A 24,713-nucleotide genomic window follows, 5' to 3' on the forward strand; every position below is an offset into this window, starting at 1 on the left:
TACTGCATTCACTTAAGAATAAAACTTCGGAGTTTACTCACAGAATCCAAAGCAGGAGAACATAACACATTCAAGTACCCTATGTAAAATTAAGGATTGTGGTTATAGAAGTACCATAGGAGTTCTCAAGGGGTAGAAACATACCACCAAGCACTAAAATGATTGAAGCGTATTGGCTTGCATATTTATTTACTAATAAGCATGTGATATTCTTTCTTTTCCTAAGGGTAGGCTCAAGGTGGATTACTCGCAAGGTACTGAGTACATAAGTAATGGATACATACAGATAGGAGGCAGATTGCAAATAGATAAAAAGTGGGATACATTAGGGAGGAGTAAGGAAGTAGGGGAGCTGGGTATATATTGCATATATTTAGTTAAGAATCAGTTGGATAGATGTTGCTCGGAAGCTGGTGAAACCTTGTGGGATTCACAGTCAGGGAGACTTCCAGTGGATAGGTACTAACTAGAGGATGAGTCTGTGGTGTAGAATTCAAGGGAAGGTCTAGCTAAACAGCCAAGCTTAGACTTTTTTCCTGGAAGGTAAGGTAATAAGCTTCCATTTGAAACACTATCTTATTCCATATTTTAGGGCAGAGCAGCTGATTGGGCAAAGTCTCATTCATGTTACTCTAGCTAAAGCCAGTTGAGGGGAGGGTAGAAGGGCCTTTTGGGAGAATTGAAGTTCCCTGATGGCAGTGGAGAGCAGAAGTTGAGAAAGATACTCAGGGATCAGTTGGTTCACACATATAAAGGCAAAGCAAAGTTACAGAGTAACCACAACCCAATGTGACTGCATAGTCTAGTCCATTCTATTATCTTTTAACTGGATGATCCAATTGCCTTCATCTGCTTTCTTACTGTGTTAGTATGTTTAGTGAGAAGAATAGCATTATCTTGACCTAGAGGCTAATGTATTGAAGTACATTTGCAAATGCAGTTATGCATGAAAAACTCATCATTAATGCAATTATGCACATTAGCAGTGCATTTAAAGTACAATATTTTGCATCTGAAAATGCAACTATATGCAGATTAGGTAATGAGTTGAAATATCAGGCAGATAAGCTCATTAACAATATTCATAAAGTTAATTTTTGTGTGTTAAAACGTGCAAAATTGTCTTTTCGCACAAACCTTAGCTACACCTCTGGGTGGTATACTAGTTTTTTGTGATAAAGTTTATGATTTCATGTGAACTTTAACACTCGAAAATTCATGTGAACCTGATTTGCATATCAGTGGTGTTGCAACTATTTCTTTTAGTTTCCTTCTGACTTATTTCCTTACTTTATCCGTCTGTTGTAGTAGGTTTACTTATTCTTCCTCCAGTATTTGTCAAAATGTGATTGCATTATGATCATTGTTGCCAAGCGGTTTCACCACTGTTACCCCTTGCACCAGGCCCATGTTTTTCCTGCACCCAGGGATGACACTAAACGAGTGTGGGGTCAAGGCCAAATATGCTTGAGTGGGGGTGGGAGGCCAGAGGTTGACTAGAAGGGAGAAAGGAAGTGGAGGGTCATTCGTTTCCTCTCCACCCCCAAAAAGATTGACATGCAGGCCAGGTTCCGGCGATGAAGAACAGTCCAGTGGGAGGAGGAAGCCAAGAGAGGCAGCAGCATCAGGCTGACCAACAAATCCAGAAGTAGTGGTGGGAGCAGAGTGCACAGCTCCTGCCGTATCTGTTCCCTCACCCCACCCCCTAAGGACAGCCCTACCTGCACCTCTGTGACTGCTCAGTTAACAATGTTTAAAAATGATCTACATGAGATTCTCAAGATCTCCAAGGAGGTGATACCTCCATTGTTAAAGTGCTTTCTCGAGACCAAATAAAATGTTTGGAATTTGTACAAGAGGGTGGTGGGGAGAGTTATCTCTCATTGGACAGTATGAATTTCTCTCAATATTTAGAACCTTCTTAGGATGAGAAGATGCTTCGGGCCTCCTTTATTGTTACCTATGTATTTGAATCAAACACGGACGCAACCCTTAATATATTTTTCTGAAATAAAGATGTACTTTTATTGGATATGAGAGTGCATGTATTCCCACATGTTTTCTGGGCCACTCAGTTTAGATGTAAAAATATCTTGCTCTGCACCAAGAAGTTGCTGCAAATGGCACAGAATGAATGGTCAATGTTCCCTGTAAATGTGTCTTGTCATCAATAAGGAATAAATATGTTTTCTCTGGATATTTTATGACTTTTGCAGAGTAAAAAAAATGTGATAGTTTCTATATGATGTCATGATGAAGTATTGAAACATTTTGCCTCCATCATTAGTTGGGTATCGATGTAATAAGATCCAGTTTAATTGTATAATGCTCAATTAGGCCTTTAACTTCTGATTGTTGATTGAGTACTTGATTGGCTGATTTAATTATGGAATTTAAGTATACAAAGGGTTCTCATTTCAGTGATAAAAAAAACTAAACAAATAATTGAAAATGTATTCCTTTAAAACATAGTCACCACCCATCTGGGTTTTGATACTAATGAATCCTGTGTCTGCATTGTCTGTTCAATGAAGGATACTTTCTAACGCTTTAATGAGTGTTTGTCAGCCATGAGTGCATTGATGTGGTCAAAGAAACTGAAGTTGAACTCCAATAAAATAAAGATGGTGTAGGTAGGTAGACATATGGCGCTGCCTTTTGATCCACTTCCCTCAGTGGAAAGAATGTCTATTATTCCATGCCAAGAATCTGGGAATCACTTTGGACTCCATGTTAATTCTGGAGTCACCGCTCAAGTTAACAGTCAGAAAGGCCTTCCTAAAGCTAAACCTATATCTAATTTAAAAAAAAAACTGAGGCTCTTACTCTAGATATCAGAACTGAAAATAATAATGTAAGCAGCATGTCTGTCACATGTAGACTATTGTAACAGTTTATCTAGATTTACTTAGTAAGATGGTATTTCGTCCTTATGTTGCACAGAACACCACCACTAAAGTTAACATGGGTGCTTGAAGGTGGGATAGGGCAGCTCCATTTTTAATTTTCTTACACTGGCTTCTACTGAGTCTTAAAATTGTTTTCAAAACAATGTGTTTGGTTTTTAAAGCCATCACACGGCCAGGTCTTCGCTATTTGCAGGAAGACGTTAAATGGTATTCACCATCTTGATTGCTTTACTCTAATAAATTTTACCAGTTAAATGCATCCTCTCTTAAAGACCCCACATTGACCAAAATATGAAAGTGCTCATTTATAGGGAGAATTCCTGTTTTGTAGAATTCTATGCCGCCTGAACTTAAACGTGAGTTCAATTACTTGACATTCCAAAAACCACAAAAAAATCTATTTAGCCAGATTTGATTCTGTGATATTAGTCAGATAAGCTATGATTTGGCATTTATGAGATCTGCTGGGGAGACAACTTGCTTTAGTGATCCTTTTGTGGTCAAGTTGTTTTTCCATCTGCCACGAAGATAGGGAGGCTGTACATTAGTACACCAGATACTCACTTGATTATTGAGCTAGTGGGTTTTATCTTGGAGTTGATGAGTTTATCTACTGTAGGGTCTTCTTCAAACAAAGCCTGGGGACAGGGAAATATCTACAATACATGAATGTAATCCATTTTGAAGTTGCTAAAAGATGGAATATAAATCAAATTAAAATAAATATAGATGAGAGAGGAATATGTAGGCAGCAGGAGTTGAGTTCTAATTAAGGGATTTGATTTTATGATAATTTGTTAATTTTTGGGGGGAAGGGCTGATAGTATTGCATATTTTATTGTCTGTTGCAATAAATATTTTTAAAGTAATATTTTTATGATTTAATAAAATTTTATATTTGTAAACTTGCTGTAATCTGCATTGAATGAATTTGGTACTTGGATAGTATGGAATATTTAATGTTTATCATGAATGTGTAGTTGGAATCCATACCAAAAATTGTATAGTGGAGAATGGGGAATATAAGAATGTTAAAAGTAAATACATAAATCTATATTAAACTAAATATCTCAAAATCTGTAACATAGAAAATTCTTATTCTTCTTGTATTCCTGTTAAAATTCTTTTAGCCCTCTGCCATGGCTGTTCCAGTTCCAGTTTGAGTAGAGACAATGAGACTGACAGACTCTTTCTTTAGTATATTCACACACCAAATTCACTTCTATTTGTAGACAGTCAATTTTCAACAGATGAGACATACCAACAATAGATAATGATCCCCATTTATATTTGCTTCAATGTAAGCCCAAATGTAATACTACAAAAAAGTAGTGATGGAGCTGGGGAGAAAGAGTCTTCAAAGTATCTCCTCTGTGTTTAGATAAATCCTCAGAGCAGAAGTTTTTGTTTGGAAAGCAATCTTGATCCTTGGATTAATATTGCAGTGGCCCAGTCAAATCCTTTTTTCTTGTTCAGCTTGATAGTACTTACATGTGAATGTGCTTAGATGTGAATGAATACTAACCTAAAAGGGCTAGAATAGAGAATGGAACTTACAGATTTTACAAAGCAGAGATGAGATGTTGTGAAAGGAATTCAGTGCTGCTCTTTTTTCCTGATTTCTGCAAATATAATAATCATTTTTATAGCATTACTGGATATATGCAGCACTGTACAATGGTAATAAGTTCCTTTATCATGGCCTGCTTCACTGGGGACAGATAATAGATAGGGATGGTAACTTTCAAACCGTCATGTGTGTGCGCACATTATGGCGCATACTTTGGCCCACGCCCATTTTACATACACACACATATGTGCACATGTTATAAAATAGCCTGGCCACCCGCACGTATGCCAAATTTTAAGTGGGTATGCACATGTGCAGTAAATCCCGTTTCTACTGCATCAAATCGGGAATTTTAAAATGGGTGTAAGCCAACGCCATTCCCAGTTTTACCAGTTTGTCCCCAGTTCGCCAAGTTAAGAAATAGGTCCTCTAAACCCTCCCAGTTTAAAGAAGTAAAGTTACACAGCAGAGGACCTCGGCACACACTGGGGCACATAACTATCTATGCGCACATCTCTGGTTCATGCCCCGAAATGCCCATGCCCCACCCACACCCCACCCCTTTTGAAAACTTTCGAGATGTGCACGCTGCAGGAGATACACACATAAGAGCATAAGAACAAAAGAAATGCCATACTGGGTCAGACCAAGGGTCCATCAAGCCCAGCATCCTGTTTCCAACAGTGGCCAATCCAGTCTAGAAGTACCTGGCAAGTACCCAAACCCTAAGCAGATCCCATGCTACTGATGCCAGTAATAGCAGTGGCTATTTTCTAAGTCAACTTGATTAATAGCAATTAATGACTTCTCCTCCAAGAACTTATCCAAACCTTTTTTAAACCCAGCTACACTAACTTCACTAACCACATCCTCTGGCAACAAATTCCAGAGCTTTATTTTGAGTTGAGTGAAAAATAATTTTCTCTGGTTAGTTTTAAATGTGCTTCTTGCTAACTTCATGAAATGCTCCCAGTCCTTCTATTATCCGAAAGAGTAAATAACCATTTCATATTTACCTATTCTAGACCTCTCATGATTGTAAACACCTCTATCATATCCCCCCTCAGCCATCTCTTCTCCAAGCTGAACAGCCCTAACTTCTTTAGCCTTTTCTCACAGGGGAGCTGTTCCATCTCCTTTATCATTTTGGTCACCCACATATACCACACATCTCAGTAGCTTTTAAAATTCTCTTGGCATGCATAAGACCAACTTATTCGTGCATCCCCTAAATAAGGCATGCACTGGGCTTTTATAATTTACCTCTCGGCATCTAGGTAGGGGCATATGTTAAAGAGGTCAGGTGGTCCAGAGCCACTGTCTTCTGCCTGAAGCAGCTGCCATTCCCCATGGGTTGAGCTCTTGTGTGCAGGCAGGTATCAGGACTTCCCAGGCAGAAATTTGAATCAGGAAGGACACAAAGACCAGGACCAGGGCAAGAAACAGGAGAGTAGCTGAGGACCAGGACCAGAGTAGAAACCAGGAGAATATCCGAGGCACTGTTCTCTCTAAGCTGTGCACAAGTGTGTGTGCACATAGGTCATGAATCCTGTGCAGACAGCAAAACATAGTGGGGAACATTTTTTTAAAAAGCACGAGCGCGTACTTTTGTTCACGCACCAGGTGCAAACCAAAGTACCCCAGATTTCAATAGATACGCTCGTAGCCACACGTATCTTTTAAAATCCAGGGTCGGCACGCGCAAGGGGGTGCACATTTGTGCATCTTGCGTGCGCCGAGCCCTGCGTGCGCTGCCTGTTCCCTCCGCCTCCCCCCACCTTCCCCTCCCTTCCCCTCCCTTCCCCTCCCTAACCCCCCCCCCCAGCCCTATCTAAACCCCCCTACCTTTATCGCAAAAGTTACGCCTGCCTGAAGCAGGCGTAACTCGCGCGCGCCGGTGGCCTTTGTAGGTGAATCTCTTTAACTTTAACTTTAGTTTGTCTAGCATTTTCTGTAGAGTTCTTAGTGATTCATAATCCCTGTTGTTCCACTGCAAGATCCCCTGGCCTTAAACACCCAGAGCCACAGTTTTGATCCACACTGCTCTTGAAAGAATAGCTCATCTTCCAGTAGCTCCTCCTGGAGCCCTTAATCTTGGCTTTTCTGGATGCTCCTAACAACATTTAGCTATCAGTTCTTTGGCATGAACATTTTGGGCCAGCTCCCAACTGCGATCCTCAGGATGTGCAGTCATCAGGCTCGTACCCTTTCCAGTCCACCAAATAATGGTAAGCGTCCTCTGATAACCCTGGCATCCAGAATCTGGTGGACAGTGAACTCTTGGTGCCCTTTCATCATGACTGATGCTAGAGGAGGGGGCTGTCTTCCTAGGAAGAGATTAGGTTTACAGGGCTTCAGAAGGGCCACATGGAATACTGGATGAATATGCATATTGGCTGAAAGCTGAAGTTTAAATGTCACTGGATTTATTTGCTATTCAATAAGTAATGGTCCCATAAACAACTGCTTGAGCTTACTTGAGGGTCTCCTGTTCCTTATGTGCTTTCTGGAAACCCAGACTTTGTCCTCTACTGTGAATTGTGGAGCTTCCTAGCATCACTTATCTGCAAATTTCTTCTGCAACTTTTTAGCCCATTCCAATTTACATTAGATTTGCACATGTAGCTACTGTGGGGACCCTGGACTTCTGAGCAGCCCCCAAATGGAAGCGAGGGTATATACCATAGCATGCAAAAAATGAGGAGGCTTAAGCTGATGAGTGCTCAGAGTTTTTATATGCAAATTCTACCCACTGCAGCCAAAGAGAGGTCCAGGGATGGTGGTGCCATCAGTTGGGGAGGGACACAATTTGCCCAGGGCACAATTTTCCCTAGAGCTAGCCCTGCCATTTTGTGGGAAGAGGGAAGTCCTGTAGTGGCTATTAAATGGGCTATCTTGGTAAGTGAATCCACCACTGCCAGAATCATGGTATTCCTTTTCAAGGTGGTAAATTGGTAATAAAGTTCATTGATACCTATTCTTATTGTCTCAATGGTACTGGTAATGGCAAAAGTAATCCATAAGGACAATGATGTGGTACCTTGTTCTGGATGCATATTTCACAAAAAGTGAAATACTCTGTTATATCCTGGCTCCATCCTGCCACCAAAATTTATGGGCAACTAGTTTCTTAGTTTTATACCAACCAGAATGACCTGCCAATGGGGAATCCTTTCAGCTTTAAAAGACATCCAAACATGAAGTATCCTCAAGTATATAAAGTTGATACATTCTATAAAGGAAGGTTTCTTACTGTCTCCATACAGTATCCATTTCTCCCTTTTCAAGTTCCTACAGCCGGGCCTGTGCAAATTCATATTGGTGCAAGTTTCCAAGTATTACCTCCATCAGATCAGAATTTCTGGTTCTGAAGGTGAAATCCTCCAGTCTGAGGATTGTGGTGGGAATTTCTTGCTCTGCAGATTCTTCCCCTTCCCTCTGGAACAAATTGTCTCCTTTACTGTTCCTGGATCCTGTAAGTATGTTAACACAAAATCAAACCGGGAAAAGAAAGAGGCCATCAAGCTTGCCTGGAATTTATGTTGCATGTGATCTATAGGAATTCTAAATTTTTGTGATCTGCAAAAAGCTGGATTTGGTGATGGGCCCATTCCAGAAGGTGACACCATTCCTCAAAGGCAGTTTTTTATAGCCAGGAGTTCCTTGTCATAGACATGATAGTTCTTTTCTAGAACAGTAAGTTTATGGGAGTAGAAGGCACATGGATGGAGGAGGTCTTTGGATCCCCAGTTTTGTGCCCTTCCTCAATACATCAGCCTCCACTTTGCTCTGGGGCTAGAGGGTACCAGAATCACGGGAACTGTAAAAGTCTTTTTCAGATGATCAAATGCCAGTTGCTACTTATGGGTCAACTTAAAAGAAGTCCTTTTCCTCAGAACCTCTATTATTGGAAGCTTCAATTTGGAAAAACCTGTAAAAGTTTTCAAACTCCAGAAATCATTTAACTTTTTAGGGGGGCATTGAGCCACTGTGCTGTCCTTACTGGGGTCCATCCATATTCCTTCAGGAGACATTATGTATTCCAGGAATTCCATTGACCTCTTGTCGAATTCATATTTCTCAAGCTTGACATATAATTTGTGTTTGAGACAGTCCAGAACCTGGAAAAAATGCTGGTCATGCTCTGCCAGATCCTCAAAAAATATCAAGATTTCATCCAGATATATAACTAAACTCTGAATCAGCATATCACGAAATATTTCATTCACCAGGTTTTGAAAAGTAGCAGGTATGTTTCTTAATCCAAAAGGCCACTAGATAATCAAGTGGACAAGATATGTTTGAAATGCCATCGTTCATTTATCTCCTTTCCTGATCTGGACAAGATTATATGCTCCCTTCAAATCAAGCTTAGTGATAATTTGGGCTGCCTGGAGGCATTCCAGCAGTTCACTAATAAGAAGCAAGGGGTAGCAGTTCGTAATAGTTATGGCATTCAAGGCTTGATAATCCATACAAGGAACCATCCTTCTTTGGTACAAAGAAGATAGGTACCCCCACTGGTGAAGCTGAAAGTTGGATAAATCCTATCTGCAGGTTTTTCTTTAAGTACTCATGGAGGGCCTTCAGTTCTGGCACTGACAAGGAATAGATTCTGCAGTCATATGGTCTATGTGAGGGAAGGGTATCAGTTCCCTTTTTATCAAGTCATCTTAGTATGTTGCAATCTTTTCCAAAATCCATCTTCGAATGCCAGTCAATATAGATTGCCCGAATTCTCTTTAGAGCCTTCTTCCTGGGCTTCTTCATTAAGCTGACAATATATGATGATGGGAACATTACCTGCCAGATCTTCCAATTGATGTGCTGCTCGTGTCGTTCCAGCCATGGAAGACTGAGAATGACTGGAAAATGTGGCACTCTGATGAGGTCAAAAACAAAAGTTTCCTGGTTGTTATATATCATAGTTAAAACAAGAGATCGAGTTTCAGTGGTTACAGGCCCTGATGTTAAGGGTTTATCATTGATAGTGTCTACTGTGATGATTCCTTTCTTCTGTCATAAGGGAATCTGGTGTTGCTGAATGAACATGGGGTCCAAGTAGCAAATATATGCTCCAGAGTCGATCATGGCTAGAGCGGGAGGAATGGAATAGTAAGCTGAGAGAAATGTGTCCCTAGGGCAATACTGATACTCAGAGGGATAGCTACCTCTCAACAAGTTCCCTCTACTGGGAGACAGGAATCTGTATTTACCTGCTGAGGATGACCCTGATGTCTACTGTGACAGGAATTTAGAAAATTCTCTGAAAGGTTGAAATAGAAGCACAAACCCTTTTCATGGTGTCATTCCTTTTTCTTCCTCAGAGAGTTGGTATTTCCTGCCATCAACAAGCATGGGCTCCTCAGAGGTTAGCAGCCTATTAGTGGGGGCTACCTGCCCTCTCATGGTTTGTAACTCTATTTCTTTCTCTTGATTTCACGCTCCCAAGTATCTCTTGATTCTTGTTTATAAGGTGAGCAAGGCCTCTAAATTGGCTGGGGCTCGTGCTGACAAGCACCTTCTTAAAGTACAGAATATTATGTACAGGCTTTGAGCCAAGCCAATTCAACCTTGATGTTTGCCACTATACCTAACCGGAAATGAGCAAGCAGGGCTGGTTCATTCCAGTGTATGTGCATATACAGAGCCACACAGTTTATAAAATACGTATTTCTGTCCCCTAATTTATGCACGTATGTGTACCATTACACACATACATTTTTTGTGCACAAAAGTCTATTTATTTATTTATTTATTTATTTATTTATTTGTTTGTTTGTTTATTTTAAAATTACTTATTACCCATGCCCTCCAAAGTTCAGGACAGGTTACAATAGAAACATACATAATAAAATATTCATAATAAAATAATCACAATGAGGTAATAAATATAATGGTAAAAATAAAGCATAAAGGAAAATGAACTGTCATACAAGGATAGACTTGAAAGGAAAAACCTAAATGGTTTAAAGAAAATTGGACTGTGGACATGGAGGAGAAAAGTAGCTATAGTCTGTTAAGATCTTTATATGCCTGATTTGAATAGATTGTATTTCAAAACTTTTTTGAAATCCCTAGCAACAGGTATAGATCTTATGTGAAGTGGTATAGAGTTTCATATTATGGGGCCAACAATGGAAAAAGCACTCTCACGAGTTGCTGAAAGTCTGGTTGATTTTAGCGAGGGTATTTCGAGCAGAAATTGGTTTGGGGGATCTAAGATTTCATGTAGGAACATAGAAGTGAAGAACTGCATGCCACAATGGACTGTTGACATTGTGAATTAGATTGTGAATTGTGGAAAATGTTTTATATATTATCCTCCATTGTATGGATAGCCAATGGAGAGAATGGAGAACACCAGTGATATGATCATGTAGTCTAGTATTAGTGAGTAGACGAGCAGCTGTGAGTTTTGCACAAGTTGTAGGGATCTTATTGTAGAATGAGGAAGACCAACATAGAGAGAGTTACAGTAGTCAATATTAGTAAGAATCAGGGACTGAAGTACAGTTCTAAAGTCGTCATGTTCAAGAAAGGGCTTAACGTGCCTAAGAAGACAGAGCTTGTAGTATGAAGTCTGAAGTACTGATTTAATATGCATTTTCTTGTCTGGGGTCAAAGATAATCCCAAGATTATGAACAGATTGTGAGATTTGGAGTGTAGTATTCTGAAAACAGAAAATTGTTGATGGATCAGAAAAAGCTGGATTACCAAGAATTATTATTTCTGTTTTTGACATTTTCAGACAGAGCTTATGGTGAGACAGCCATTTGCTGACAGAGGATAAGCAAAGAGAGATGAATTGGGATGTTAAATGCCAAGTCTAGTATGTTGGAAAAAAAGAAGTGAATGTCATCAGCGTAAAGCCGGTATGAGAGACCAAGAGTAGCAAGAAGTTTACAGAGAGGTGCAAGATAAATGTTGAATAGGATGGCTGAAAGGGCTGATCCTTGCGGAACATCCATATTGATTGGGAACCATGTGGAGGTTGTAGTCTGAAGACAAATTTGTTGTGAGCAGTCCTGTACATAGGATTTAAACCAAGAGAAGACAGTGCCTGTAATACCAATGCCAGTGAGTCGAGAGAGGAGTAAGTCATGATTAATATGCAAGTTATAAGCAGAACTTTTGGGAATGCACACAGACATCATCAAAATGATGCCATAGACCTGCAAGCTTCATTTCAGAATGTGGGATGTGCAGCTATTCACCTAGTTGATTGTGGCAGGTGAAGGTTGCCTCTCCCCCACCCTAACATCAGAGGACAAGCAAGGAGAGCATCACATACCTGGCTGGCCCTTCTCTGCAACTTTAACTGTCAGGCTCCCTGCCCCAAGCAATGATGTAGACTACGGAGATACTCTGTGTAGGCATAGGAAAAGTGGGTTCTGATGGGAACTAAGGGGGCCATTTATTAAAGGTTTTCTCTCCTTTTGAGTCCATAGGAAAAATGTTTAGTAAACAGAGCCTTAAATGAGGAACTTGTATGCTGTCTGAGATAAGGAGAAATCTGGTAGGTGGTTGCAGTCTGGTAGACAGCTAGGATATATTCTTATCAATTGGTACATTATAACTGGGCAGTGTTGGAACCTGTAGGAGGGAGCACTAGGAAGTGCTCCCAATTCAGGGGAGATGTGTGCCCTTGGACCACAACGCGACTGCAGAGAAGAGCTCCGTGGAAGCGCCATGGCAGGCAAGATGTATCCAAGCATGGGTGACCACCACCCTAACCTCTGCCGAACCTGCAGGCACCGGTAGAGAACCAGCAATGCAATGCTGGTCCCTGGGGTAGCCCTCTGGCCACTTGATAGCCCTTTCAGACCTGCCACTAGGGAGCGGCAGATGCAGCAGGATGGACAGAGGTCGAGGACAAGCGATGGTACTGGAACTAGGAACAAGATGGGACCTCGAACTTGGACCAGGCATGAAGACTTGAACAAGGCGAGGATACTTGGAACTTGGAACTCAGACGAGACGAGGACACTTGGGACTTTGAACTTGGAACTCAGACGAGACGAGGATGCTTGGGACTTGGAAGGACTTGGACGAGGACTTGGAACTTGGAAAGGCTCACACGAAGGCTTGGAACTTGTAACTCAGATAGGATGAGACCATTTGGAACTTGGAAGGAACCACATGAAGACTTGGAACTTGGAAAAAATTCCACGAGGACTTGGAACTTGGAACTGGGATGGGATGAGACAAGGAACTTGGAAGCTCAGACGAGACTAATACACTTGGTACTTGGGAGCTCAGACAAGACGAGGACATGAGGAAACTTGGGACTCGGATAAGAAAAGGACACTTGGAAACTTGGAACTCAAAACTTGGAACTCAGATGAGACAAGGATATAAGGTAGCTTGGAACTCAGATTAGACATAGATATGAGGTGACTTGGAACTCAGACGTAAGATGCTCAGACATAGGTGAAGATCATCGGTGGATTCTATTTATTTATTTCATTTTATTTATTTATTTATTTATTCTAGAGAGTCAGGCGAGGATCCAGATACTCCGATGAGGATTTGGAACTTGGGAAGACTCAGGCTAGGATAAGGACTCAGGATACTCAGAGACTTAGACAGGCGCTGCTCCTCAGGGCGCCCTACACAGCCAAAGTGGGCTGGTCATGAACCACCCTGTCCCATGGCGCGCCCTACACAACCTGAAGAGGCTGGTCGTGGACCACGCGGGGAGTGGGACATGTGCAGGACTGAGGCTCAGGATGAAGGAGGAATCTGGGCAGTGCTTGAAGACAGATCCAACTGGAAGAGGGCTCCAGCCACCAAACTCAGACACTGGATAGATACGGATTTACTCCCAGGAAGGTCAGCTGAAGACAAGGACTGGGGCGAGGTGAAGCTGAACCCACAGCTTAAGGACTGATGGTACTTCAGGATTAGGACTCGGAACATCAGGGCTGGAACGTAGGACATCGGATACAAATGGACACCGGTACCTCAGGACATCAGGACATCTAGGCATCTGGACCTCCATGGCATCTGGACATCAGGGACCTTTGGAGAGGAGGACCTCAGGGACATCTGGAACATGCCGTGTGAAGACATCAGAAGATGGAGACATCTGTACATCTGAAGACTAGGGGACGTCAGGATATCCGGAGATAGGGAGACGTCTGGACATGGAGACATCAGGATATCTGAACTCAACAGGATGGGATCTGTCGAGAGACCAGGACATGGAACAAAGATAAAGGTTCAGGAACCATGGACGAAGACAAGGAGGACCAACAAGGAACAGAGTGCCTTGAAGAAGTGAAGAAGGATCACGGAGGACTCCTGGAATCAAGAGCTGGACCTGAAGATCCAAGAGAGGTATGACTCCATGACCAACCCCTTGCGAAGGCGAAGAGGAGCTGAAGGCTGAGCCCTTTTGTAGGGCTGAAGAGGAACACCCAGGATTACATCACAAGAAGGAGTCAGAAGGACTGGCCCTTTAAATCCTGTGGAGAGGTGCGGCCCCACACTTAAGGAAGAAGGCAGGACCTTGGACAGCAGCCATGCTGTGAAGAGAAGCAGAAGCAGGAGTAGGCCTGAAGCTTCGGAGGTGGCTCCTGCCGCAGGAAGGCTGAAGATGATGGCGGCTTCCAGGCCGCAAGAAGAGGTGTTCCGGAATGGCCTCCTGGCCGTGGAAGAGGACCTGGATGACGGCGGCCTCCTGGCCGCGTGGAGGAGAACTTCGGGGTGGCCTCCAGGTCGCTGAAGAGGAAGGCTTCGGTGGTGGCCTATCCACAAGAAGATGGTGGAGGCGGTGTTCAGGCCGCGAAGAAGGCAGCGGCGATGGCGGCGGCTTCAAGCCGCAATGAAGGGCGTCAGTGGCTGCCACTGAGCCGTGAAGAGGAGCGGTGGCCCCAGGCCTAAGGAAAACAGGCGTCGACAGCCTCCTGGTCACGAAGAGAAACAAGGACGGCACTTGACAGTGGTCTCCTGCCATGGGGAAACGGCAAAACTGGAGGTGGCCTCCAGGCTGCGAGAGGCAGGCGTCGGCGGCCTCCAGGCTACATGGGAACTTCGGCCGTGTCGGGAAGCTGGCAAAAGGTAAGAAGCTGCTCGCGGGTAAGTCCGCGGGCAGCATCACAACAGGCAGACTGGAGGGTCAAGATGGGGTATTTTTCTGCCAGCGTGTACTATGTAACTATGGCTATGGAAAGGGTGGTGGGTGTAGGGAATGCTTGAGGCAGAAATGTAATCGAGTTTTAAAAAAATGTAATCAAGTTTAAAAAAATACGGGAGAAGCACAGAGGATCCACAGATACCAAAAAGGCAAGGAAAGTCCAATAGCAACTGAGGTCTATAACAATCTGCCTCATCGGGGGAGCAGGACTAAACCCCCACTTTTACTGTGACCTGCCGCTGAGAAAACATTGGAGGATAGATGAAGCCATTTATTGTTTTTTAAATTTTTTTTGCTGATATATGAGGATTTAGTTGAGCCCTTTGTGAGGCATTGTTTGTCTGATCATGTAGGATTATTTAATAATATTGGGGTTTTAGTTTATTGGGCAATTATGTTTTCTCAGGAAGGAACGTTTTTGCAGTCCATTTCAGTTGTTATGGGATGTGGTTGGTATATATATGGCATTTTCCTTGAAGAACACATATTTCTAATAGGCTACCAGAACTGGTGACCATACATCCTGTTAGCTCTCATTTTTCCAGGAACTGCACCCATCTTTTGGGTGCAGTTCCTGGGATGATGGATGATGAATGCCCATTTTCGTAAGCCTAAAACAGCATCTCTACATGGCTTGGTAATTGATAATAATTTAGATATGTAAAAACAAAGGCTTGGAATACTAGTACAGACTATGTGCCTATTTCTCAAAGTTGTCTGATGAATCTACTCAGAAATAAAAAAAAATGTATAAAATAATGTTAGGAGGGAGGAATAGCTATTATTGTTTGTGATGTTCTACCTTCTAACCAAACTGATTTATATCAACCTGTTGGTTCAGAATGTCTATTAAGTTTGATTATCCATTTAATGCTGCTAATTTTATTAGTTTATAAAGCTCCATATGATAAATCGTGTTTCCCTCTGTAGACTGTTATGGTCAATCGCTAAATAAAATATGAATTTGGAAATAACATATTTCGTAGTTATGGCCAATTTTAATGCTCATTTTGATTGTAATGCCACTGGCCCTGTAACTGATATGTTGCAAATGATGTCCTACAAGGTTTTAGACAATTCATTAACTATTCTACACATGACAAAGGTCATATTTTAGATTTGGGATTTTTAATCAGACTCAATATTGGATGACCTTTCCTTTGAAGACCTATTTATTATTCTTATGATTTGGAGAGATCATTTTTTAATAATTTTTTTTGCTTAGCCATAACCAATGTTTACAGAAGAATTGTACTTTTGATTAAGTTTAGGAACAAAGATATAACCCCTATAGATTTACTAAGCCACTAACTGATTTATCCAGCTTTTCGAAGGATGTTCCTGTGGATCATCTTGTTAAGCAATGGAATAGTTTACTTTCATAGGCTTTCTCTCAAGTAGCACCAGAACAGATTCACAATTCAATAATAAAAACTTATTCTCTCAGGAGATTTGCATCCACTGAGGAGATTTGTCAGTAAATCTCATCAAATTTGGTGGAGTAGTAAGAAATCTGAGATAGGATGAATTATAGAAAGCATGTTACAGTTTACAAATTTCAAGATTAAAGAAGCAAAGAAGGCTTTTTATGATACTAAAAATTTTAGAATTAAAGAACTGACCAAAAGTACTTTTTAAGTTACTTTAAACTCTTAGCAAACCTCCAGTTCAGGTAAATAAAGAAAAGACACCAGCTAGATTGTTAGGATCCCCAGCTGCGCAGGGCCGTGACCTGGTCCCCTCACCTGGGCAGGCTGGAGGCCAGTTCAAGCTCCCTCCATCGCCGCTCCCCGGGCCACCCATGGCCTCCTCCTCTCGCGGCACCCCACTGACACTCAGGCTTCAGGGCAGGTCTCCTAGGCACACACCAATTTCTGGGATTTAAAGGGCCAGCGGCGGGAAAGTTCCCTATGGCCTGCAGAGATGACGACAGGCTAGGTGGGTATTTAAACCCTGCCTTGTCACTTCCACTTCGCCTCAGCAATGGGTCCTGCTCTGATTCCTGCCTCGCCTTCTGTTCCTGACTCCTATTCCAGCACTCCCGATCCTTGCCTCCAGTCCCTGCCTTGCTCTTCTCCCCTTCAGATTGTTTTCTCGGCCCTGACTTTCTGCCTGGTTATTCGACTCTGCTCGACTTCCACCTGTCCTGACCCTCTGCCTGGTAATCTGACGCTACTTGACTTCCGCCTGCCCTGCTGACCCCCCTGCCTGGCTTCTCGTCGCTGCTTGCTCGCCACCTGTCCTGACCTCTGGCCTATTCCTGGTTCTTCTCATCAGCTGCCTGCCTCGACCCTTGATTCGCCCAATGCTTCTTCAGCCTCTTGTCTTCTGGTTCCTTGCTTGAGAGACCCTGCCAGCCCCGGTACCCAAGGGCTCAACCAGCAGGGAACAAGGTGAAGGTCATTTTGGGTCTTCTCCCCAGAACTGGCTCCTGATGACGAGGACCAACAGGGGCTGTCCCCCTGTAGGTAGCGTCAATGGTGTCTCGGCTCAAGGGTCCATTTCCCCTATACAGGCTTAACTTTAAAGTATTTGCAGATTCATTTTCACAAAAAAATTGAACATATTTGCATGGAACTAGACATGATCTCATTGCCTGTGCATTTTCTCACTTTAAAATCATGAGAGGTCTAGAACAGATAAATGTAAATTGGCTATTTACACTTTTGGATAATAGAAGGACTAGGGAGCACTCCATGAAGTAAGCAAGTAGCACATTTAAAACTAATCATAGAAAATTCTTTTTCACTCAAAGCAGAAGAGGAAGAAAACAGGGAAGACGAAAATTACATTATAACAAATAACTGTTTAAATTAATGAAGCTAAGATATTTATTTATTTAACACTTTGCTTTGACATAGATTTGCAAAATTCATGCATGTAAATACCATGTAAAGCAGCTCATTGTAACAGGGGAGGAAATCTGGCAAAATATTGCAAATATTGTACAATATACAGTGTTTATTGCATATCATCTACTGTTTAATGTGATTATAGCCCCAACGCAGCTTAATGACTTGCTCTTCATGTTTGAAAAATATTTTCGAGATCTGTTATTTTAGTACTATGAAATTAATGAGGTAAGCTTGTTTAGAAAGCCGGTTAAGGCCTTTTATTTTAATGAAGAACATGTTAACTGATGTAATGTTTTATTATTATATGTTGCTGGATGTTTTGTGTCTTTATTGTGTATGTTGTTTGTGATCCTTGTCAATCAATTTCTAGAGATAGCGGAATGCATGAATTGCTAAATAAATAAATGGCATTTTATATGAATGATCATTGTCTTTTAATGTGAATTTGGGGAAATAGTGTGTATGTCCCTTTAAAAATTTGGGCTGTTAGGATTGGATAATCAAGGTAACAGGAACTAAAAAAGTGGAAACCTTTGGCGAGTTTTGCCCTTTGGTTCCTAACCTTTCCAGAGTAGGTGGGCAAAAGGGACCCCCAGACATGTGACCTGCTGGAATAATCAGTCTGCGGGCTGATGGGTCCAAGGACTTTGTTAGTGGGAGTGAGGCCCTATAGGGCTTTTTCCCCTCAAGGGGAGAGGCCCGAGGCCATGAAGAAGGAGAGGGATTTTTTTTCCCTTCCTCTCGATGAATTACCCAGGAGATGGAAGTGAGAATGGAACAGGAGATGAAATGAAGAAGAGGCCATCCCTTCTGAGGGAAAGATGCCAGGAAACTGAAGAATATTCCTTGAGTTCAGTAGTCCATGGAACCTGCACAGGGAGGGAAGGTCAATGACTAGACGATGAGTGGGTAAATCATGTTAATGGGAAGTAGCATTTGTTCCCCTTTGGATGTGAATTTTGATATGGGTGTGCTGAAAGAAGAACCCCATTTCTTAACCATGGTTGGGATTTAGATATAGCTCAAAAGAAGTTTGAGAGTTCAGGCTAACTCTTATGGTTGGTTCAAGGAAAGATAATCTTGTGGGAATAGAAAATGGAGGTGGAGATATTATTATGTTTCAGATGTAATTTCTTATGTATGTGATTCTGACTGTGGAAGCCCATGAAATTCTGATGTATTCAGTGATTTAACATGAAACCTGCTTCACATCCATGTAAATAGTTGCTGGCTGGTTCATCTAGAAAACTAAAGTTAACAGTTTGAACGTTTGAAACATGGTTTCATTCATCTTTATTGAGCCAGCACTGGGGTGAGACATGAGATCAGAGTTCATGGAGGGGAGTTAAAGGGAATCCTTCTTATCCAATCTAAGAAGAGAGTGGTTGTTGGATACCCAGGCTGTCATTATACAGGTCCACTTTACCATCTATGTCTCATCTAAGAACCCACCTGTTGCGATCCCCCCTGTTGCTGCGCTACAGGAGGTATCTTACCTTCCCTCCGGAGGCCGCTTCGAAGCCAGGGCCTCGCCTGTGCACCATCCGGGACTTGCTCTAGGGCCTGAGAGGCCTAGCTGTTCCTGAGGCCTGCTTGGGGCTTGCTTGGCTGTTTGGACTTCCTGGTTTCCGGCCACGCCCTTTTCCCTAGGGGCTGGCCCGCAGCTCTCCACCTTAGTTATAGGACCAGCGAGGGGCGGTCCAGGTAAACTCCTCCCAGGGAGTTACCCACTTCAGCTGTATAAAAGGACTTTCTTGTCAGTTCCTGCTGGCCTTCGGATTGAGCACTACAGCCGTCTGTACCTTTGCCTTGATCCAGGTCCTCCATGCCTTGTTGGCTCCCTGTCCAGTGTCTCTGCCTTGATGTCTGTTCCGGATGTGCCATGATGTCTGTTCCTGAACCCATGCCTGATCCAGTTCCCGCTGTTCCTACCTGCTTGAGGCTGCCAGGAGTGCAGCAACCTTTCCTGCTTGAGGCTGCCAGGAGTGCAGCAACCTTCCCTGCTTTGGCTGCCAGGAGTGCAGCAACCCACCGCTTCCTCTTCCCTGCGCATGTCTCGCTCCCGTGTTTGTGCGACAGGGTGGTCCGTGACTAGTCCAGCCGTGCTGGCTGTGTAGGGCGCCTTGAGAGACAGTGCCCATGTCTTGCTTCAACCCTTGCCCTGATGTCTTCCATGTCTTGCTTCAGCCTGTCTTGGATGTCTTGCTTCAGCCCCCGTCTGATGTCTTCTGTGTAAGGACTCTGTCTGCCCTCGCCTCTGTCCGGCCTGCCGCCCATTGCCATACCCAGCGGCAGGTCCGAAAGGGGCAGGAACAGTCTGACGACCATTCATCAATCAACTTCCCCGTGTTGGTTGCCATGGGCATGCAGGTCCGGCTGAGGGTCAGACTCCACTCCTTACTCCCTGCTTCTGTACCCGCCTGGCTCACCATGCCTGCCCAGCTCACCTCCCACGGTGTGGCTTGGGGCTCCCTAAGTCTTGCCGTGGCCCAAGGGCTCACCACCCGCTTGAGACGACCGCGCTCCGCGCGTGTTCGTAACACCACCAAACAAATTTGGGAGGGATGACCCTTCAACATTGGAGAAGCCACTTCCATTATTTTACGTACCCCCATGAGTGGGTTACATTATAAATCGCCAAGTTACCCTTTGCCAAATAATACTTATTTTCCTGTACTTTCCCCAATTTAGTTTCTGAAGTATCCACACATTTCTTACGGTCCAGAACTGCATCATCCATTTCCTTCATTTTCCCAGGGATCTATTGCTATTGAATAGAAAATAACTGAATCTGCTCAGAGAGATTTCTCCAAAGATACAATTACTTCTCGTTTTCCTTCCAAATTGACAATTTAATACATGTGGGTTCTCATTGGTCAAATGAAGCTGTTCTTTAAATTTGATTGGTTCATGTAATATTCAAAACTTGAACATTTCAAAATGAAGAGGTTTGGTTTGTTGGCATTTGAGCAATGGGGAGTTTTTCCTAAATAACATGCTGGGTCCTTTTTTTAAAGTGTGAGTTTTGGATTACATCTTGTAGGTTATTATATTTTTTTTTCTCTAATGCTTGTTTTGTTGACTTTTTTTCAGTATGAAAATTATGAATAAACAAACTGTAACTGCCCCTGAAAAAGATGCAAAACACATAGGGGCAGATTTTTAAAAAGTACGCGAGCATGTACTTTTGTTCGCACACCTGGCGCAAACAAGAGTACGCCGGATTATAAAAGATACGCACGTAGCTGCGCGTATCTTTTTAAATCCAGGGTCGGCGCGTGCAAGGGAACTTTCTTCCCGGCGCCCCCACCTTCCCTTTCCTTCCCCTAACTAACCTCCTGGCCCTAACTAATTCCCCCCCTACCTTTATTGCAAAAGTTATGCCTGCCCAAGGCAGGCGTAACTTGCGTGCACCGGGCCGGCTGCCAGCGCGCCATGTTCCGGTCCGGGGGCTGGTCCGGAGGCTGCAGCCACGCCCCCGGAACGCCCCTGCACCAGAACCACGGCAGCGGCCACGCCCCTGGAACACCCCCAATGACACGCCGGCCACAACACGCCCCCAACACGCCCCCCAGGAAAACCCTGGAACTTACGCACGTCCCGGGGCTTTGTGTGCGCCGGCAGCCTATGCAACATAGGCTTGGCATGCGCAGGGGGAGCTTGGGGCAGGTTTTCGGGGGGTACGCGCATATCTTATGCGCGTATCCCTTTGAAAATCTGCCCAATAGTGTGGCGAACAGGGGATTAGACCCAAAAAGGACTCTGACAATTAAGATAAATAAAGCAAAATATTTAGGAAATTTTAGGATAACAAGTACACCTTTATTATTTTTAATTACAATCAAAAAATGTTTTATACAAAAATCTTTGAATGTGATATTGTTTGAGACCTATGATTAAATGTAGCAAGTGAAGGATAAATGCCTTGGGGGTCCACGTTTCTTGTAAATGTGGTACATAGCTGAGTGATTCATTTATTACTCCATCATATGAAGGTCTCTAGATATATCCTTCCTAACTTTGAATTCATGTCCACTTGGTTCTCGTGGTATTGATTTGCCAGTAGGATTTAAATGGTTATTAGTGAGTGATTATAGATGTGATTATAGATATTCCTTTGAACAAACTGAACTGTAAACCTTTTTATTTTATTTTTTTTTTAATACCTCATATGTGTCCAACCAGCTTCTTGGAACAGAAGAGAAAATAATGCTAAGCCTTGAGCTTTAGAGGTCTATACTCTAGCCCCCCCCCCCCCCCCCCCCCCGCTCCCCTTTCAGAGAATTCATATCAGGGTTCAATAGGACTGTGCATGGACTAAACCTGTTGCGCCCGTCAATCGCAGATGGCTGCGACCTCTCATGCTCACCTCTTTTTTCCCTGCACCATCAATCATGGGAAGAATGGTGGTCTTCACCAACCAATGCCGACCTCTCCAGTGTCCCCAGGACGGCGTGGGCACTGCCGACCGCCATCTTACTTCCGGAATCATCTAGGTGCGCGTGCACGTGTGCAGGGCCTCCTTTTGTATACGTCATGGCAGGAACCTCAGGGGCGTCCCCTCCCAATGACGTCAAACCCGCTGGTGTACTTAAGCTGACTAGCCCACTGCTAAGGCAAGTTAGTAAGGAGTTCTCTCATTGTTAAATCTGCTCCATTCTTGGATCTCCTGTTCTAGAATCTCCTTGTGGCATTCGGATGCTCTGGGTAACCGCTCCTCGGGGGCCCTTCTGTGTCTTGGCTATCCGCTCCTCGGAGGGCCTTCCTGCCTTGGACTTCACCTGACCCACTCCTCGGGCCTCTCTCCTAGAACTTCCTTGTGTGAGTACCTTTTTCAGTTTCCTATGATACCAACATTGTTGAAGTCTCCACTGTGTACCCCGTGCCTCGGGCCACTACCGTTCTTCAGCATTATCGCTTCTACATATCCTGAGTTACAGGGTATTGCTGCATCTACTCAAGTTCCTCTGCTTAGTTCCTGTATCTCAAGACCTAATCTACCTCGTCACCTACAGTACAGTCATCCTCGGCAGACCCCGCGCTGTGGGCCACTACTGGATCTGCACTTCTGAGGTATCACCACCAGCCTGCAGGAACCTCCTGGTGTACCCCATGCTGCGGGCCACTACCGGACCTTCTCATCTACAGTACCACCCTAGGTATATCTTAATGCTCAAGAACTGTGTTTATTGCATTTCCCGCTCCTCGGGTTATGCCTTATCTTTTCTCCTTAATAAAGTCTCTCTCACAGCTGTGTCCTACATTGCTGAGACCACGCTCACCAACGGTGAGGCTCACAGGGCTCCTTCCTGTGGGCGGAAACATCTCTCATCTCGGCCCGGGGTTCACAATTTCCTACAAAACCATAACAAAAGCCTGGTACTGAATATGCCCTTGCCTTTATAGTTATACCTAGAATAGGGGACATATTTATATAAAATAAATTGATGGGTTCCAGATGGAGCCTTGATATATGGTCCCCGGCATGGCCCCCAGCTATATAAGTTGGGAGGGGATATAAAAAATTAGGACAAAATCCCAGCATAGTTGCATGGGATCATGGCATCAGATCCCAGCCCTTATGGAAAACTTTCAGACTCTCTCTCTCCTTTCCTGCCTCCTCCCCCCCCCCCCCCCCCCCCCCCCCCCCCCCCAAACACACACAAAAAATAATATTTATTATTTATAAAGTTTACTATTTTTCTGCATTCAACAAATTTTCTAATGACAAGGACTATCCTTTGGATTTGATGATTAATAATTCTGGGTTTAGATTTCAGTTTCAAGTATTAATTTATGAGTGTCTCATAGAATTTAGCTGTGAGCTTTACTCCTATCTTTGCTTGATAGTATTTTGGCCTATTTGTTTGATGTTGCTCTGACAAGCAGCCAGCCATGATTTTAGAAAATGTAAAGCTAAATCAAATCAAAGGAAAGCAACAAAATATGTGTTAAATTCCAGGACATCAGTGTAAGATTCTGCACACACAACGTAAAAAAGAAAACAAATTTTTTTAGGTATTTCCCCATACAGACAATATAATTGGACCTTGAAATTAAATGATGCATGCCTATGTTCCACATCAGTATTTATTCTGCTAGTATCAGGTCTGCTCAGACCCTAACACTGCCTCCCCAAGTCTTCCCATCCCCAGCTGGTAGAAGCACCTCCAAAAGACAGTTTACTAAACTGAAGCTATGCATCACTGACAGCATCCTTGTTTCTATGGTGATGACTGAGCTCTCCAGCACCTCATCTCAAACTTGATAAACCAAGCCAAACGAGAAAGGAAGACAAACAGAGAAGCTAAGAGGATAGTCACAGAGATGGGAGTAAGGTAGAAGGTCAGAGTGGAAGGATATTGGAAACTAACTCTGGTCTAGGAAGGGAGTGGGGAGGCACTATGCTAAAGAGATAAGCTGGTGGGAACATGAGAGAGAAAAGGAGGAAGGGAGACAGGCAGACTAAGTTGGGGAGGGGAAAAGGAGAAAAAAAGAAGACAGACTGTGGTGGTATAAAGCGGGGGTGGGCAATTCTGGTCCTCGAGAGCCACAAACCAGTTGGGTTTTCAGGATATCTCTAATGAATATGCATGAGAGAGATTTGCCTCAGTTGTATGCAAATCTATTTCATGCATATTCATTAGGGATATTCTGAAAACTCAACTGATTTGCGGCCCTCGAGGCCTGGCATTGCCCACCCCTGGACTAGAGGATGGATAGGGTATAGAGTTTGAAACTGCACTGAACATTTCCAATCCTGAATACAATTAGTTTGAATGGTTGTCATCAACAGCAATTATACTGAGATTTGTTTGATCCATATAATTCAAAACAGCAACCATAGGCTAGTGTACAGAAACATTTAATTGGTCCTTCGGTTGTTTCTAGGTGACTTGAGGCCTGTTTCCATGCCAACAGACCACGGCTGGATGGGAGAATCCAAGGAGCCTAACATGTACAAGAGAGGTAGCCGAGGTGAGTACCTCTAAGAAGATCTTAGAAATCGTGTGTATGCATCTGTGTAGGGATGACCAGTTTGTGAGAAAGTAGCATTAGATCTCTGACCATTTAACATATAGGGCTTGATTTATCAAGTGATTTCTCCCATTCTCTGCCAATGAGAATCACCTTTGATAGACTGAGGGTCATAGTACTTGTTTGCTCATAAGTTCTGGAGGGAATACAGAACATCGCCAGCTTTATTGCCATCTCTGTACAGCTTCACCATAGTGTA

The 24,713-nt window shown here is 43.2% G+C and overlaps 1 protein-coding gene across 1 annotated transcript in view; it reads left to right on the forward strand.

Annotated features, from left to right (window-relative positions):
• The window catches only part of LOC115094679 (connector enhancer of kinase suppressor of ras 2-like), a 545,829-nt gene extending 521,361 nt beyond the window's left edge, over positions 1–24,468 (forward strand). The window contains exon 13 of the mRNA XM_029607931.1: positions 24,368–24,468. Coding sequence (XP_029463791.1) covers positions 24,368–24,468 — 101 coding nt within the window. The remainder of the gene's footprint in view (positions 1–24,367) is intronic.
• Positions 24,469–24,713: the final 245 nt, after the last annotated feature.

Source organism: Rhinatrema bivittatum, chromosome 6, assembly GCF_901001135.1.
Source record: "Rhinatrema bivittatum chromosome 6, aRhiBiv1.1, whole genome shotgun sequence".
NCBI lineage: Eukaryota > Metazoa > Chordata > Amphibia > Gymnophiona > Rhinatrematidae > Rhinatrema > Rhinatrema bivittatum.